The sequence below is a fragment of the Coturnix japonica genome, chromosome 4 (genome assembly GCF_054131305.1).
Source record: "Coturnix japonica strain WE chromosome 4, WE-NBRP24, whole genome shotgun sequence".
Lineage (NCBI taxonomy): Eukaryota > Metazoa > Chordata > Aves > Galliformes > Phasianidae > Coturnix > Coturnix japonica.
Genome location: NC_140666.1, coordinates 13407187 through 13420775, shown reverse-complemented (window position 1 = coordinate 13420775; position 13589 = coordinate 13407187). Strand labels below are relative to the sequence as shown.

Genomic DNA, 13589 nt, shown 5'->3' with positions numbered 1-13589 from the left:
CCAGCACCACAGCCCGTGGCAATGTGGCAGCCAACACCTGGTGTCCAGAGGAACAGGTTGGGCAGGATCACACTGTGCCATAGCTGGGGTCGCTGGTGGAGCAGCAGGATGAGGCCTGCAGCCTCCCTTCCCCTTATCGCCTCCATCATGGGACAAGTGCAAGCCTGCAGCAGCTGGGAGGGATTGGGCTGTGCTGCTGAGATTGCATTGCAGCTCTCAGCTCTGGGGACATTACTTGGTCCCCTGCCCAGGTGGAGCACAAGTGAAAGTTACGTGGGCAGCGCGCATGTGTGCTGATTGGCCCCATCCTGGCTCTCCCCACCTACGTGAGCCACTGCTGCCTGCCAGCACCAAGATGCAGAGCCACAGGAAAGTTCCTTTACTGCTCAAAACAGTCCCAGAGCAGCATCCCTGGGATCACAGCAGGGCAGGGACAACACTCCCCAATGCTGCATGCCTCATGGGGTCTGCATACCCCATAGGTCCCTTGTGTGTGTGTGCTGGGCCGGTGGCATGCTCTGTCCCCCGACACCAGGGGAAGTATTGGTGCTCAGTGCAGGGCATCAGCACCTGCAGCACCTTGGAGCCCTCAGCGTGGCTCATGCCACCATGGCCCCTTGTCCTTATTGCTAGTCTGTGTTTCAGACAATGCTGTGCCTCACACCAGGTTCATGCGGTGCCTCCAGGAGCTCTGCACGGTCCGGGGACCGCCGGCAGCATACACAGTGCAGGAAATCAGCAACATTGTGTCGGAAGAGCTGACGGCATGGATGCAGGTACTGGAAGAAGAGGAGCATGAAGTAGATGGCCAGGCAGTAGCCGAGCAGCAGCTGCACCACCAGCAGTAACGTACAGATGTTCTCATAGACATCAGTCTTGAAGAAGTACCAGAGCACAACCAGCGCTGTGTTCTCCAGCAGCCTGGCCACATAGTACACAGCCAGACGGCCCCAGTTCTGTGACTTGTCAATGAGGTCCCGGTCGGCCAACTTGAGCTGCACGGCTGACCAGCAGAACATGTTGATGCTGGCGTAGAGCAGGGTGAAGGCAAACAGCACCACCACCGTGCCCACCCGGCTGAAGTTCTTCTCAATGTTGTCAGGCAACCGCGTGCCGCTGCGCCAGAACTGCACCCAGGGCTGGAAGAAGACCACCAGCAGGTTGGCCAAGGCAATGGGGATGATCCAGTGCTTGAAGACAGTGCTGAAGAGCACCAAGACAGCCACACGGGTGGAGATCTCCAAGCTGCGCCACAGCACGATGCAGAGGAAGGCCAGTGGCCGTAGCTGCACCTTGTAGTCATCGTACTTGACCTGGATGGCCAAGACATTGCAGACAAGCGCCCCGTAGGTGACCGACGCCAGGCAGATGCCCATGAGGACGGCTGTGGGAGGAGAGATCAGGGGGTCAGACAGTGCTAGGGGCAGCATGGGGATTTTCTCACTCTGCTAATCAATCTCTTCCTCTTTACCCATTTGGGGTTGTACCTGGGTGTGAAGCAGTGAGAATTGCTGCCCCTGTGCATGGGAACAGCATTTATGTGGGCCAGGGCACCATGTGGTTACATGGTTCCATGGAGCAAGAGTCTGAGCTGGGAGCATCTCAGTCCCAGCCAGCTCCTTCCAACCCTCTGCAGCTTTACAGCAGGCTGGACAGCATGGGCAAAGCAAACCAGGGGATGGACGGGTGCCTAAATTCTATGGGTTGTACTTCATGTTCAGGAAGGGCAAAGACATCAGGACCAGATGGGGCATATCTGCAGAGTCCCATCTGGATGCCACAACATCATGTGCAGTTGAGGAGATTCTCCCATACCCTCAAGATGGCTCCATGCCTTGAGGTTCCACCAAACCCCTGAGGTTCCACCACATCCCTGAGATGCCACTGTGCCCCACACATCCATGGCAGAGCTTTTGTGCCCAGCATGCAGCCCATCCCTTACCTCGTGCAACGGGGACGTATTTCTCCAGGATGCTGATGTAGAGCTGCAGGGTGAGCTGCGGGGTGGAGCCCAGGAAGGCCTGGATGACAGCCATGCGCTTGAAGGCGTTGCGGTGTGTGGCCAGCCGGCGCACCGAGTGTCCCACCTCCTGCTCCAGCTCCACTTCATAGCCCTTGCGCAGCCGCCGCTTGCGCGTGATGGTGACATAGGGCTCCTCTTCGTGCCCTGACCAGCAGTACACCACCAGGGCCTCCACACATCTGTGAGCACATGGCCACTGTCACCCCAATGCGCCCCGAGCTATTCCAGCGCTTGAGGTCAGCAGCAAGGGAGGTACAGTGCAGGTGGATGAAGAGCAATAGCTCCACTGGGAGCTAAAGGAAGGGCATAAGCACCCCAACCTCTCTTTTCCCTCTGTTGAGCACCCCACAACAGCATGAGAAAAGTTCTGCTGTTGTGTTTGATCTCTAAAGCCTTCTACGCTTCCTCCTTGGTGGGAGCAGCAGGAAGCAGAGAGTGGGGTGGAAGCCGATGTCTGATGGAGCAGATAACACGGCTTCCTGAGCGCGTCCCCTCAGCACCCTGCAGCTCCAGAGAGCGCAGCCTCCTCTGCTTCCCCCTGATGCCACTCAGCACAGCTTTCATCCAGCCCCTCCATTCCCACCAGCCTCTCCAGCCCTGATGGCCTTGCTGTCCCACCAGCAGCGCACACGGACCATGCACAGCCATGGCTCCCTGCAGGCTGGGCTGGCTTGGGGGCCAGCGGGAAGTAATTGTTTGTGAGCATTGATGGGGAAAACAGCCACTGCTCTGCTTCAAACCCAAATGGAATGAGGGTTTGGGGACTGATTCTTTTGCCAGATCAGTGCACGTGGCCTATTCCAAACTCTAATGGGAAAATGATTTCATCCCAGCACCTGGCTCCAAAGGCAATCGATGCTCACAGTGCACCACCAGCCTTCCCCAGCAGGCTGAGCTTGCTCTGCAGCCCCAGAGCTGGCTCAGCATCCCCCAGCAGCTCAGCATGGCCCTTGCAAGCACCAAACCCCATCCCAGCAGCTGCTGGTGGCAGTGCTCAGTGCAGTGGGCCAGCCACTGTAATCCAGCATGATCCAATGGGGCAGTGCTGCAGTGCTGCTGCTCCCCAGCACAGCTGCCCCCTGGGCCAGGCACTGGGTGAGCTGTGGGACCGGCAGGATGTTTCCCCCATGCACAGCAATGACAGCAGCCGGGGAGGCAGGGCAGCATTCCCCAGCAGTGAGAGCAGCACCTCTTTGGCTTGTGCAACATCCACCTTCGTTCTCCTTTCCCAATGGGGCGTGGCAGCCCCCAGCCCCTCTCCTTTGCACCCACAGCCCCTCGTCCCAAGGCCCCAGACCCCTTCAGTCACTCCAGCAAGGATTTGCATCTCAGCCCCCAACAACGCAATGGCAAAACCCACAGCGAGAGGAATGCTGACTCCACAAAGCAGCCGTGTGAAGAGCACATTTGGCAGCAAGCATGCAACAGGCTGAGAGCCCGGGGGGGTCCTGCAGGCAGCGGGGAGGGGTGCGGGGAGCGCAGGGGCTGCTCTGTGGACAGCGCTGCTGACAGCGGGACACGGCGCTCCGCCCTGCCCGGCTCTGCCGGGGAGCCGAACCGAACCGAGCCGTGCCGTGCAGAGCCGTGCCATGTAGAGCCGTGCCCAGGTCCCCGCCGCTCTCACCTGATGATGGGCCCCAGCTGCAGCAGGTGCATGAGCAGGACGAGCGGCCGGTCGCGACTGAGGTCGCGGTGCACGAAGATGAGGGTGAGCTGCACCAGGACGGAGGGGCAAAGCACGAAGAAGATGGTGAGCGCCAGCCAGAAGCGGTCGTCGGAGTGGCTGTAGGAGAAGCAGAGGACGGCGGCCGCCGCGCTCTCCCCGCAGAACAGTGCCGTCGAGAAGACGATGCCCAGCGGCAGCTTCGCCCTCGACGGGGCGGCGGCGGGCGGCTGCCCCCCTCCCGGGCCGTCCATCGCGGCGCCGGAGCCGCTCAGCCCCGCCTCGCCGCCATCCCGGGCTGCAGCGGAGAGAGAGGAGCGCTGCGGGAGAGGCGCGGGGGGCTGCGGAGCACCGAACCCCGCACGGCGCCCCGACGGGCGGCAGCTGCCTCCGCTCCGTGCCCCGAGAGCCGTGGGGGGGAGGCGGGCCGCGCCAGCTGCGCTCTGGGGCCCGCCCCGGCGGGGAGGGGGAGGGACGCTCCTCAGTAGCTGACCCTCCTCCTGGGGACCCCCCGTTACCCTGCCAGGTACACCTCTGAGAATCCCTCTCCCCGCCCCCTCCCCACAGCCCCATCCTCACCAGCCTCTGTGTGCTCTGAGTATCTCGGAATCTCGGCTCTCCCCCGACCAGAACCACCCCCCTCCACCAAGGTCCCGGGATGCAGCAGTATGGGGGGTCCCCACGGGCAGAGGTGCGGTGCCAGGAGGGTGGGCAGTCCTGCCCCTCAGCCAGGGGCACCCCATGGGTGGCTGGGAGGGACCATATGTGGGTTGGATATGATGGAGGAGATGTGGCTCCTGCAAGCATCCAAGTGGAAGGCAGTGAAGTCCACAGATAGCAGAGTGCTGCTCTGAGGGATGGAGAATTGTAAGGCTGTCTGGGTTACCGGACATCTGTGGCCATGGAGTGGCCAGTGCTGGGCCGGCACTCTGCCCGCCCCCCGTGTATGAGCAGAGACAGCCACTGGTGCTCGCAAGCTGGCTCCCCAGGCATGCACTGCCTGCCAGATTACTCACTCTGGGCACACGGTGGCTGGCTGGGACAAAGATGATGAGGCACTGAGTGCTCGAGGTCAGCCAGTTCTCCCCACTTCAGACAGACACAGGAAACCTCCAGTGGCTTGTAAAAGGCACTGGGTATCCATCCACCAGCAAGGATGCGGTGTCCATCACCTGCCCTAATCCGAACCCCCTGCATAGCACACCCCAAAGCGTGAAATCCCACAGACCCCACAAGTGAGATCTGCCCCCATTCTACAGAGCCAAGAGCACTGCCAGGGTTATTGGGTGATGGAGCAGCACGGCGCTGCCAACTGCGCCCACACCTCGGCGTTTGCAGCAGGAGTGATGCGCAATTGAAATCATTTATGCAACTTCCATTTATCCAAATTAAAAGCATCCCCCAGGAGCCTGGCAGGTCACCAAGCCCTTGGCTGAGCAATGCCTGGGCTCAGAGTCATCGTATTTTTAATCTTGTCTTCCCTTGTTTCGTGATGAAATATTTAAGAGCAGTTGTTTAAGAAGACAAGAATGCCAACCCTGCGTCTGCGAGACCGGAACCATCAGAGGAATGGATGGACACAGCCTCACGGCGCTCCCCACACCAATCATTATCCCATTCTCTGACCTGCATGTGGGGAGGCAGAAGAGTGTTTGCTGCTGGACACCGTGAGTCACCCAGTGAGCTGCACTACCTGCAGAGCTCAGCGCTGTAAACAGACCATAAAAGCGATGCGTGTCTGCAGAGTCAGAGGGCAACCTGCTGCTGCCTCTCCCAGTGCCTGCATTAATATCTCTGCAACCCTGGGACCGGGACACTGGGGTGCTGTGGCCGCACCCTGCCTTTGCCCACTGCAAGTGCCTCTCCCACCACCCAGGGCTGCCCAAGGCAATGTCCCCAAGTCTTTGAGAATGTCACTCTCCTGTTTCCAGTGCCTTCTCCAGGAGAACAACTCAACCTCATTATGTTCTTAATCCTGGATTTCATTATTTTATTAATCCCACAATGTGCTGTGAATGCAGGGATGGAGCAATAGCGCCCACCCGCCGTGTGAAATTTGGGGTTGTGCAGCTGCTCCCTGCACGTGGCTGAGGGAGGGCACTTGTATGGCAGCCAGGCTATAGATAGTGGTGGGTGCAGCCTCCTGCAGGGCTCCAGCACTGAAAATAGGCACAGATCCCTGACAAATGCCTGCCCAACAACTCCGCTCCTCTAAAAGGAGAGCAGGAAGAAGCTGGAGCTGGCAGGGAACAGCATGCAGGAGCTCTTAAAGAGCCCACCCAGATGCAAGAGAGCTGCTCACATCTCCCAGTGTGGTTTCTCTCCTCCCCTCTCTGCCATCGCACTAGGACCCCGGCACACACTGCTTCCCAAGCCGGGACACACCAAGCTGCTGGATTCCCAAATATAGCCCTGAGCACAGCAGCAGGACAGCTGCTCCCCACCGCTGCCCTTCCGGATCACCAACCTCAGTAGTGCTCTTCACTTTGTGCCAAGGAACCCCCATCCAGTGCTGCACAGAGCATTGGGTACGTGGGTCCCAGCAGCCCCACGTGCTGAATGCAGCTCCCCAGTATCTCCCAGCTACAAGCAGGAGCAGCAGGCTGTGTGTGCTCCCTGCCCTCACAGCAGCTACAGCCAACAGCTGGTGGGGCTCAGAGGAGTTTCAGAGCCAGGAACTTTTTACTTAGTTTGGAAATAGCTTTACAAATGGCTCTCTTTCCCATCTTAAACTGTTTGGATTCTGCAGCGTGTTCTCAGTAACTCAGCTGTATTATTTTTTTTCTGCCCCGTCAGCCTGTGGAACAGTTTCTGGTTGAAGAAACATGTTTGTTTTCCATTTGCTTTGCAGATTCATGCAACCGCTTTTGCTGCTCCTTTTCCTTCCACAGCCTCACTCTCCTGCAAGGGGAAAATTGACGTCTGCCCCAGGTCTGAGTGCAGCCCAGGGCACTGCATGGAGCTGAGCGGGCACAGACACGGCTTCACTGCAGATCAGACAGAGCATTGATTGCACAGGAAAGTGGAGCTGCCTGCTTTGGATATCTGCACATTTTGAAAGCACGGCCCTCCAGCTGCAGTCCCACCAGGTGATGCTGAAACAGTAAAGCAGGACTTAAAGCTCCTTTTAATCGAGCAAGTCCCTTGGTTCCAGCAGGCACATGGTGCATGGCAGGCAGCAGGGATGCTCTGTGCTCAGCTCCTTTCCCCCACACCCACAGCCCTGAGCAGATCTACAGTGGGACAATGTGGGGCACTGCCCATCTACATGCCCAGCTCTGTGCATGGTTTTCTTACAGAAGGAAGAAGAAAACCAAGCAGAACAGCATGTGTTCAACTGGCATTCGCCATGCCCCAGCCTGTTTGGGGCACACTTTTGTTTGCGCACTGCAGAAAGGTGCTTATCTCCCTGCTCTGAAAGCAGCCTCCCCGCTTCCGTGTTTGCCGTGGGGCTCAGCTGTGCCATTTTGGGGGGGGGCAGAGTGTGCTCCACAAAAATGGCCTCCCTGCCCAAAATAACCACCAGCTCACCACGCTCTGTGAGCAAACGTTGCACGGCCCTGGCTCACCGACAACAGGTTTCCTGGCGTGGGCAGCAATTACCCTGCAGATGCAGCCGGGCTGTGGGGCGCTGGGGTGTAATTAGCTGCTGGGATTTGCAAGCCCGTGTGATCAGGTTTAGTGTCGGCCAGCAGAGCTGTGCAGGGATTTAAAGGGACGATGCAAGCCTTTGAATGTGGGCCTGCTGCTGTGATAGGGTAGCTGCCATCGGCCGATGGGCTGGCAGCATGGCGTGTCTCTCCTCTGAGCTGCACGTCACTGCCCTGCATGGTGGCTGTGCATTTGGGGCAGGCTCTGAGGCAACTTTGGTCCCCAGCAGAGCAGGACAGCTTTCAGGCATTGCTGCTGGTGCTCTGAGGTCCTGGCTCTTATTACAGCCACCCTAGCTCTGTGCAGTGATCAGCATGCCCAGTGCTTTCCTTGCAAGCTGTCACTTGCTGTGTGCTGGCATCAGACCTGTCACTGCAGCTCCCCCACGCTGCACCTCCCCAGGGTCCCAGCGTTATCCCAATGTGCCCGTAGTCACTCAGTGCATACTCACGGGGTCCATGAAGCCGTGACAGTGCAGCCCGTGTCCCTCCACGCTTCTCGGTGGTCTCTGTGGTGTCACCTCCTTTCCTCGCCTGCTGTTCTCCAATGGGCAGAAATAGCCCCACGCCACGTGCTGCCCTCCAGGCAGTGATACCAGAGGCCTCACAGCCCCAGCACCCAGTGCACAGCTTGCCCTCGGGGACTCCACCGTCACCACTGTCACTGCTCTGAGTGAGGTGTCCGGCCCAGCACAGAGCCAGCTCTGGGTCCAATAACAGCCCCAATGAGGAACATCTCCCGTTCTCCACCAAGATAAGAAATTCTGCCTTAGAGTTTCTCACCTGGCAACAGTCACCAAGGAAACTCGGACGGCTCCCAAGGGTCCCCTGTTGGCACTGCCGAGGGGTGTCCCTGTGCTGTACGACGTGCTGGGAGTGGGGACACGTGTGTCCCTGTGCCGCCCAATGCAGGCACCATGCCAGCCCTGTAACCTGAGCCACTGTCTCACCACGTCCCAGGCGGAGCTGAACGCCCATTGCTCAGGGCTCGGCCCTCTCCCAGCACCCACAGGTTTCACTAAGCTCTGGGGTGTGTTTTTGAGGTTCTCCTGGCTGTGTGCACATCAGGAAGGGTGCCCTACAATCTGCCTTCGGTGCATGGAGGTTGCCACCACGTGATATGGGCACAGCTCCTTCTGCAAAGAACTACCCCATGTTGTGCTCTTGCAGGGGTGTCTGATACTGGAGGGACCACTGACACAGTCACAGCACCCCCAGGCTGGGGGACAGCAGGGGACAAGGCCACAGCCACTGTTGGCCCTGGGAAGTTGGTTAGGGCTGCACCCATGCATGTAGGAGGAGGTGATGAGCACAGGTGCAAGGCAGTGAGGGTGTGGATGTCAGGAGTCAGGCTGCTTGCTGGGCAGCTTGAAATGAGATACTAATGCTCATTTAATTGGTGTTTGTGACAGCCCTGGGTGCCATCTGCTCACCTGGGGTGCTGTCAGAGAGACAGAGCATGGAGACACACCATCGCCCTGAATACTGAAGTTGGTGTGACTAGGGAAACTTGCTCCATCAATCATTAACCACGTGAGCTCCCTGCCCATACAGGCCATTGACCGGGGGCCAGGCATTGCCTCACCCTCCTGCCTGAGTGTGTGGTGCCCCATTGCAGGGTTTGCATGGGGAAAGTCATGCTACTGCCCCAGTGTGTGAGTGCTTTGTGATGCTTGGCATCATCTCTGCATCCCCAGCTCGCTTTGGTATTGTTGCTCTATGGCTGCTGGTGCAGGGAAATCAAGCATGGATCCCACCTGCAGCCCACACTTCCTGGCATGGCTTTTGGCAGATCTGATGTCCTCATCTCTTTGGATGCCATGTTCTGCACTGAGCTGCTAAGGCTCACACCCCCCTGTGCAGCCTCTCTCTGCCTGCAGGACACCAACTATGGCTGCAGGAAGCAACAGGAAACATGAGGAGCCAGATAAGCACTGCAGGGCTGCAGATCAAGGAGCTGAAGCTTCATCCTCCCCCTTCCCATTGCTGCCATTGCCCAGCCCTGTACCATCCTCACCCAGACTCCATCTGCTTCAAGCAACAAACTCACATTGCAATGCACAGGCATCCATGGTGCCAGGAGCAGCCATGGGTGTGCAGAGCAGCCTGGTACCTCCAGCAGAACCCTGTGTGCTTCTCAGACCCCCCTCCCTGCTCCCAACCAGGCACTGCCCAGCTGTGTGTTGATTCTGCTCTGGAAGCCTCCAAACTATTGCAGAGGAGCAGCATGCAGCAGCCTGGGCTGACCCGCAATGGATTAGGGAGTTTGCAGGGAGTAAATCACGTAAATCCAGATTAAGTTTAAGCAGGTGCTACGCAAAGAAGATACAAGGGGAGTGAGCTTGTGGTGTGAGTGGGGGGACAGAGCGCGGGGCCACGCCGGGCCGCTGGGTTTGCAGGTGCCCACAGCACAGCGCAGAGCATGTTCCACCTCTTCTCACACTGCTGGACCTGGCTGCAGGCCGTGCAGGAGCCCATCAGGTAAATCCATGCTGCGTTCAGCTGCGGGATACCAGGGTGCTGCACCAGGGCTCCCCAAAGCATGGGGTAAAGGGACACAGTGCCATGGAGCTGGGTTAGAAGCCCTTGGGAGGAGCATTGTAGGTGGGTGATGTTTGCAATGTGGGGGTTTATGGTCCCATCTCAGCGGTGTCAATGTAGTGCTGCAATGCTGGAGGTGGAGCTCACTGCCCACGCAGGCTCTTGTTTGTGTTTAAGGTGAAAATGACTCATGTTGTTGACATGTAAACCAAAGAGGAAACGCTCAGATGGAGTGTGTTAACTGCAGACCAAACATGAATGTTGAGGAGCAGGAAAAATCTCTTGGGTCTGGGCAGTAGCTGACAAAAGTCCCTGCTCTCTCTGGTTTAGCTACAATGAGGAAAAGCACTAAGAAAAATCATTAACTGCTCTCATATCAGTAACAATGTTTTTGTCTTGTGTGTATCATCGCCCAGCCCCATATGACGGGAAACAGTTGCAGTTAAAGTGCCAGGTGCTGGTGCTGGTAGCTCTGCCCTCCCCCTTCCCCCAAGCACCATCCTGCCTCTCTCCTGGCCAAAGTAAAGCTGTTCCCTTGCCCAGAGGCCCCAGAGCTGGCATCCAGCATTATAGCTGAGGACAGCGGCTCAGATGGAGGCCTGATGCTCAGTACGTGGTGTTGCCCACAGGAAGGTGACCCTGCTCGTCATGGGGCTGGACAACTCAGGGAAGAGCTCCGTCATCATGGACATCATGAGAGGTGGGGAGGATGGCCTTCCATGGGGGGGTCCCACTGGGATCACGGTGCTCGCTTGTGCCGGGTGTGCTTGTGGGCTGCAGCACGTGATGCAGTGCCCAGGATCCCAGCAGCAGTGCCCCACAAATCCCTCTCGGCTGGGTTGTGCCACTCATGGTCCATGAATGGACAAAGCCATGGTTGCTACTCTGAGGAACAGAGTGCTGGCTGTGCCTTGGGGATCTCACAAGTCAGCAGGGGGATGTGATCAGGGAGTGGGATGTATGCATGGAAGGGATGCCCTCACACTGCAGCCTTCTCCCCCAACACAGCTCTGGCCAGCGAGGTGCTGCCTGCAGCACAGCCCGGCCAGACCCGCCTGCGGGTGAACAGGTTTGAGGTGACGCTGGTGGAGCTGCCCGGAGCTCAGCGCTGCCGCAGTGCCTGGCGCAACCACTATGGTGCAGCCAACGGGCTGCTCTTCGTGCTGGACTCCAGTGACCTGACGCGGATGGAGGAGGCCCGCAAGGCTCTGAGCCGCATCCTGAGTCACCCCGATGTCTCTGGAAAGCCCCTCTTGCTGTAAGACTGTAGTGTTTGGGGTTGTGGGGAGGAGTGGGAACCCCAGCAGTGATGGGGGAAGTGTAGCAAGATGTCTCCAGGACTGACCACCTCTCCCTGTGCCCCAGCCTGGCCAACAAGCAGGATGTAGCAGCTGCCTTGCTGCCCTGTGAGCTGATTGAGCGCCTGGCACTGCAGCGGCTGGTCAACGAGAACCACTCACCCTGTCGCATTGTGAGTGTAGGGCTGCCTCAAGCCCACTTCCCATCCATGTGCATCCAGGGGTTGTGTGGGGGCTGACCAAACCCTGCCACCTCCAGGAGCCATGTGCAGCCGTGGGCCCGGCCCGCAGCACACTGCAAGGACTGTGCTGGCTCCTGCGTGCTGCTGCTGAGCACTCCCTGCAGCTCCCCACTGCCTGCTCCCCATCACCTGACCCCAGACCTGCAGCAGAACACGGCCGCCCACATGCGCGCAGGTGTGTGTGCAGCTCCATGGGTGTCATTCTATCTGCATGGGGCTCATCCTAACCCCAGCTGTGCTCTCACCCCAGCAGGGACCCCCTTGCCCAAAGAGAAGATGAGTCTTGCAGTGCAGAGAAGACAAAGGAGCCCCAGCCCACCCGCCGCCTTCTTCCCCCAACTCTCCAGGTGAGATTCCCCCAGCCGCAGTGGGGAGCAGAAGATGGAGGAGTTCCCATCATCTCTCCTCTTCTTCCCCCTGTCCAGAAGGTGAGCAAAAAAGACCCAGGGAAGAGGAAGAAGGTGAAGGTGAGGAAGAAGGGCACAGGGCAGCTGGGCCCAGCTGAAGAACCAGATGGAGGAGCAGCAGGAGGAGCTGATGGCCGAGGCAGCACTGCTGTGGGGCTGATGGCCACCAATAGGGTTGGGCAGGAGGAGCCTGTGCCCGCTGCCCCACACTCAGGTGAGAAAAGGCTGCAGGAACTGCTGACACCACTCACACAGGAACCTCAGGATCCCCAGAGCCACCCTGAGAGGGGCTGCAGAGACCCAGACATGATGCTGTACTGGATCAGCAGTCCCTGGGATCTTCCTTAGCTCTGCTGGCAGGTCAGCTGAGCTCAGAGAGGGTGGCATCAGTCTGGATGGGAATAAGGAGAGACGTGTCTGATGCACAGAGGTGATGGAGGGCTGCAGACCTGCCAGCAGCAGTCCTCCCAGCTGGGTTGGTGACACAGGCACCCCTGCCCAAAGGCGATGCCTGAGATTCTGTATTTCTCTACCTAGCACAGGGCACAAAAAAGAAAAAGAAGAAAAAAATCAAGAATAAAATCAAATCGCAGGAGCCTGTTGTGGAGCAGCAGCAGGAGGAGGTCTCAAGTACCTTTGGTTGGTATTTCCCAGGACTGACTTTGACCCAGAGCACTGAGGGGTCCCATTCTGTTGGCAGCAGGGTTTGAGCTGCCTGGGAGCACTTGGGCATATAATGTCTGGTGAGGGGGCATGGGTAGGGGTAAAGTGCTGGGGAGGTGGGTGCTGTGCCTGCTGCCTTCGGGTAGGATGCAGCCAGGGAGCCCAAGTTCACGGTGCCAGGCTCTGCCCCCTTGGCTTAGTGCCTGATTCCCTTCCTCCCCCAGACCTGTACCGCCGGGCAATGCTGGCTCTGAAGATGCGGCAGGAGCAGAGGAAGCAGCCATCAGCCATCGCCCCCTGAGCAGGACAGGCGAGTCCCAGGGCATGCGTGGTCCTGCAGCTTGTGCAGGGCTCCTAGGCTGTTTGGCCAGGGCTGGCAGTCCTGGGGCAGGAACAGCAGCGCTGCTGTCCTGTGCGTGACTTGAAAATCAGGATCTGCAGGAGCGAGCCAGAAGTCCCGTTGTAAAAAGCCTCTTTGGCAGCCGGGTTGCAAACAGCTTGAAAAGGAAACAGAAGGCACTTTCTGACCCTGTGTTAATATTCTATGTAAGACTTGCCCTGAACCCTGCTGAGTCTGTAGAAGAGAGAGGAAGCTTGGAGCAAATATCCCGTGGGAAAAGCCCATTACTTGAACTGACATAAACCCTGTCAAAGCTGCGTTCATGGGTCAAGGGCTAACTCAGCTGCTCATCCAGCCCCTGCCTGCTACCTGGACACACTGAGCTTCCAGCTGGTGAGGTCAAGGTGCGAGAAGCCATACCCAGCTCCATCCTGAGCCAGGGCACAGAGCAGCATCTGCAGCCTGACACCGCCATCTGCATCTAACACAACCCACCCGCAGTTACATGGGCACTGCCGGCCCAGTGCGGGACAAGAAGAACCACTAAACGGTCAGCTGGGCTAAAAAAAGGCAAAAGAACAACTCCGGCTTCTCCACCTTGCTGGTGTGCTGTGAAATTATTAGATTCGATTGCCAGGGCCTATAGTGATGAATTGCAGCAGTTTAAACCCAGCCCGTGCTTGCATTAAGACTGTCCCTCTGCGCGGCCGGGCTCCAGCGAGACGAGAGCCGGGGTCGGGAGGGCCGGCAGCTCCCCCTGCT

General features: G+C 58.4%; 2 protein-coding genes across 3 annotated transcripts; one reads left to right on the top strand and one right to left on the bottom strand.

Moving 5' to 3' along the window:
• Positions 1-364: 364 nt before the first annotated feature.
• Positions 365-8244, bottom strand: XKRX (XK related X-linked). Of its 2 annotated transcripts, none has more exons than XM_015860422.3 (4): positions 7789-8244; positions 3648-3984; positions 1943-2202; positions 365-1384 (listed from the first exon to the last, which is right to left on the bottom strand). In XM_015860422.3, the coding sequence occupies exons 2-4, from the start codon at positions 3938-3940 to the stop codon at positions 642-644; spliced, it is 1296 nt and encodes a 431-aa protein (XP_015715908.2). In that variant the 5' UTR covers positions 3941-3984; positions 7789-8244; the 3' UTR covers positions 365-641. The 2 variants fall into 2 exon arrangements, with proteins under 2 accessions (XP_015715908.2, XP_085400696.1); XM_085544570.1 differs by lacking the exon at positions 7789-8244 and adding an exon at positions 6154-6283.
• Positions 8245-9631: 1387 nt separating this feature from the next.
• ARL13A (ARF like GTPase 13A) lies at positions 9632-12920 on the top strand. The gene is made up of 8 exons (XM_085547730.1): positions 9632-9817; positions 10507-10577; positions 10886-11135; positions 11243-11348; positions 11435-11596; positions 11651-12038; positions 12362-12463; positions 12712-12920. Exons 1-8 carry the CDS (start codon positions 9759-9761, stop codon positions 12786-12788), a joined length of 1215 nt encoding a protein of 404 aa, XP_085403856.1. The 5' UTR covers positions 9632-9758; the 3' UTR covers positions 12789-12920.
• The last annotated feature ends 669 nt before the right edge of the window (positions 12921-13589 follow it).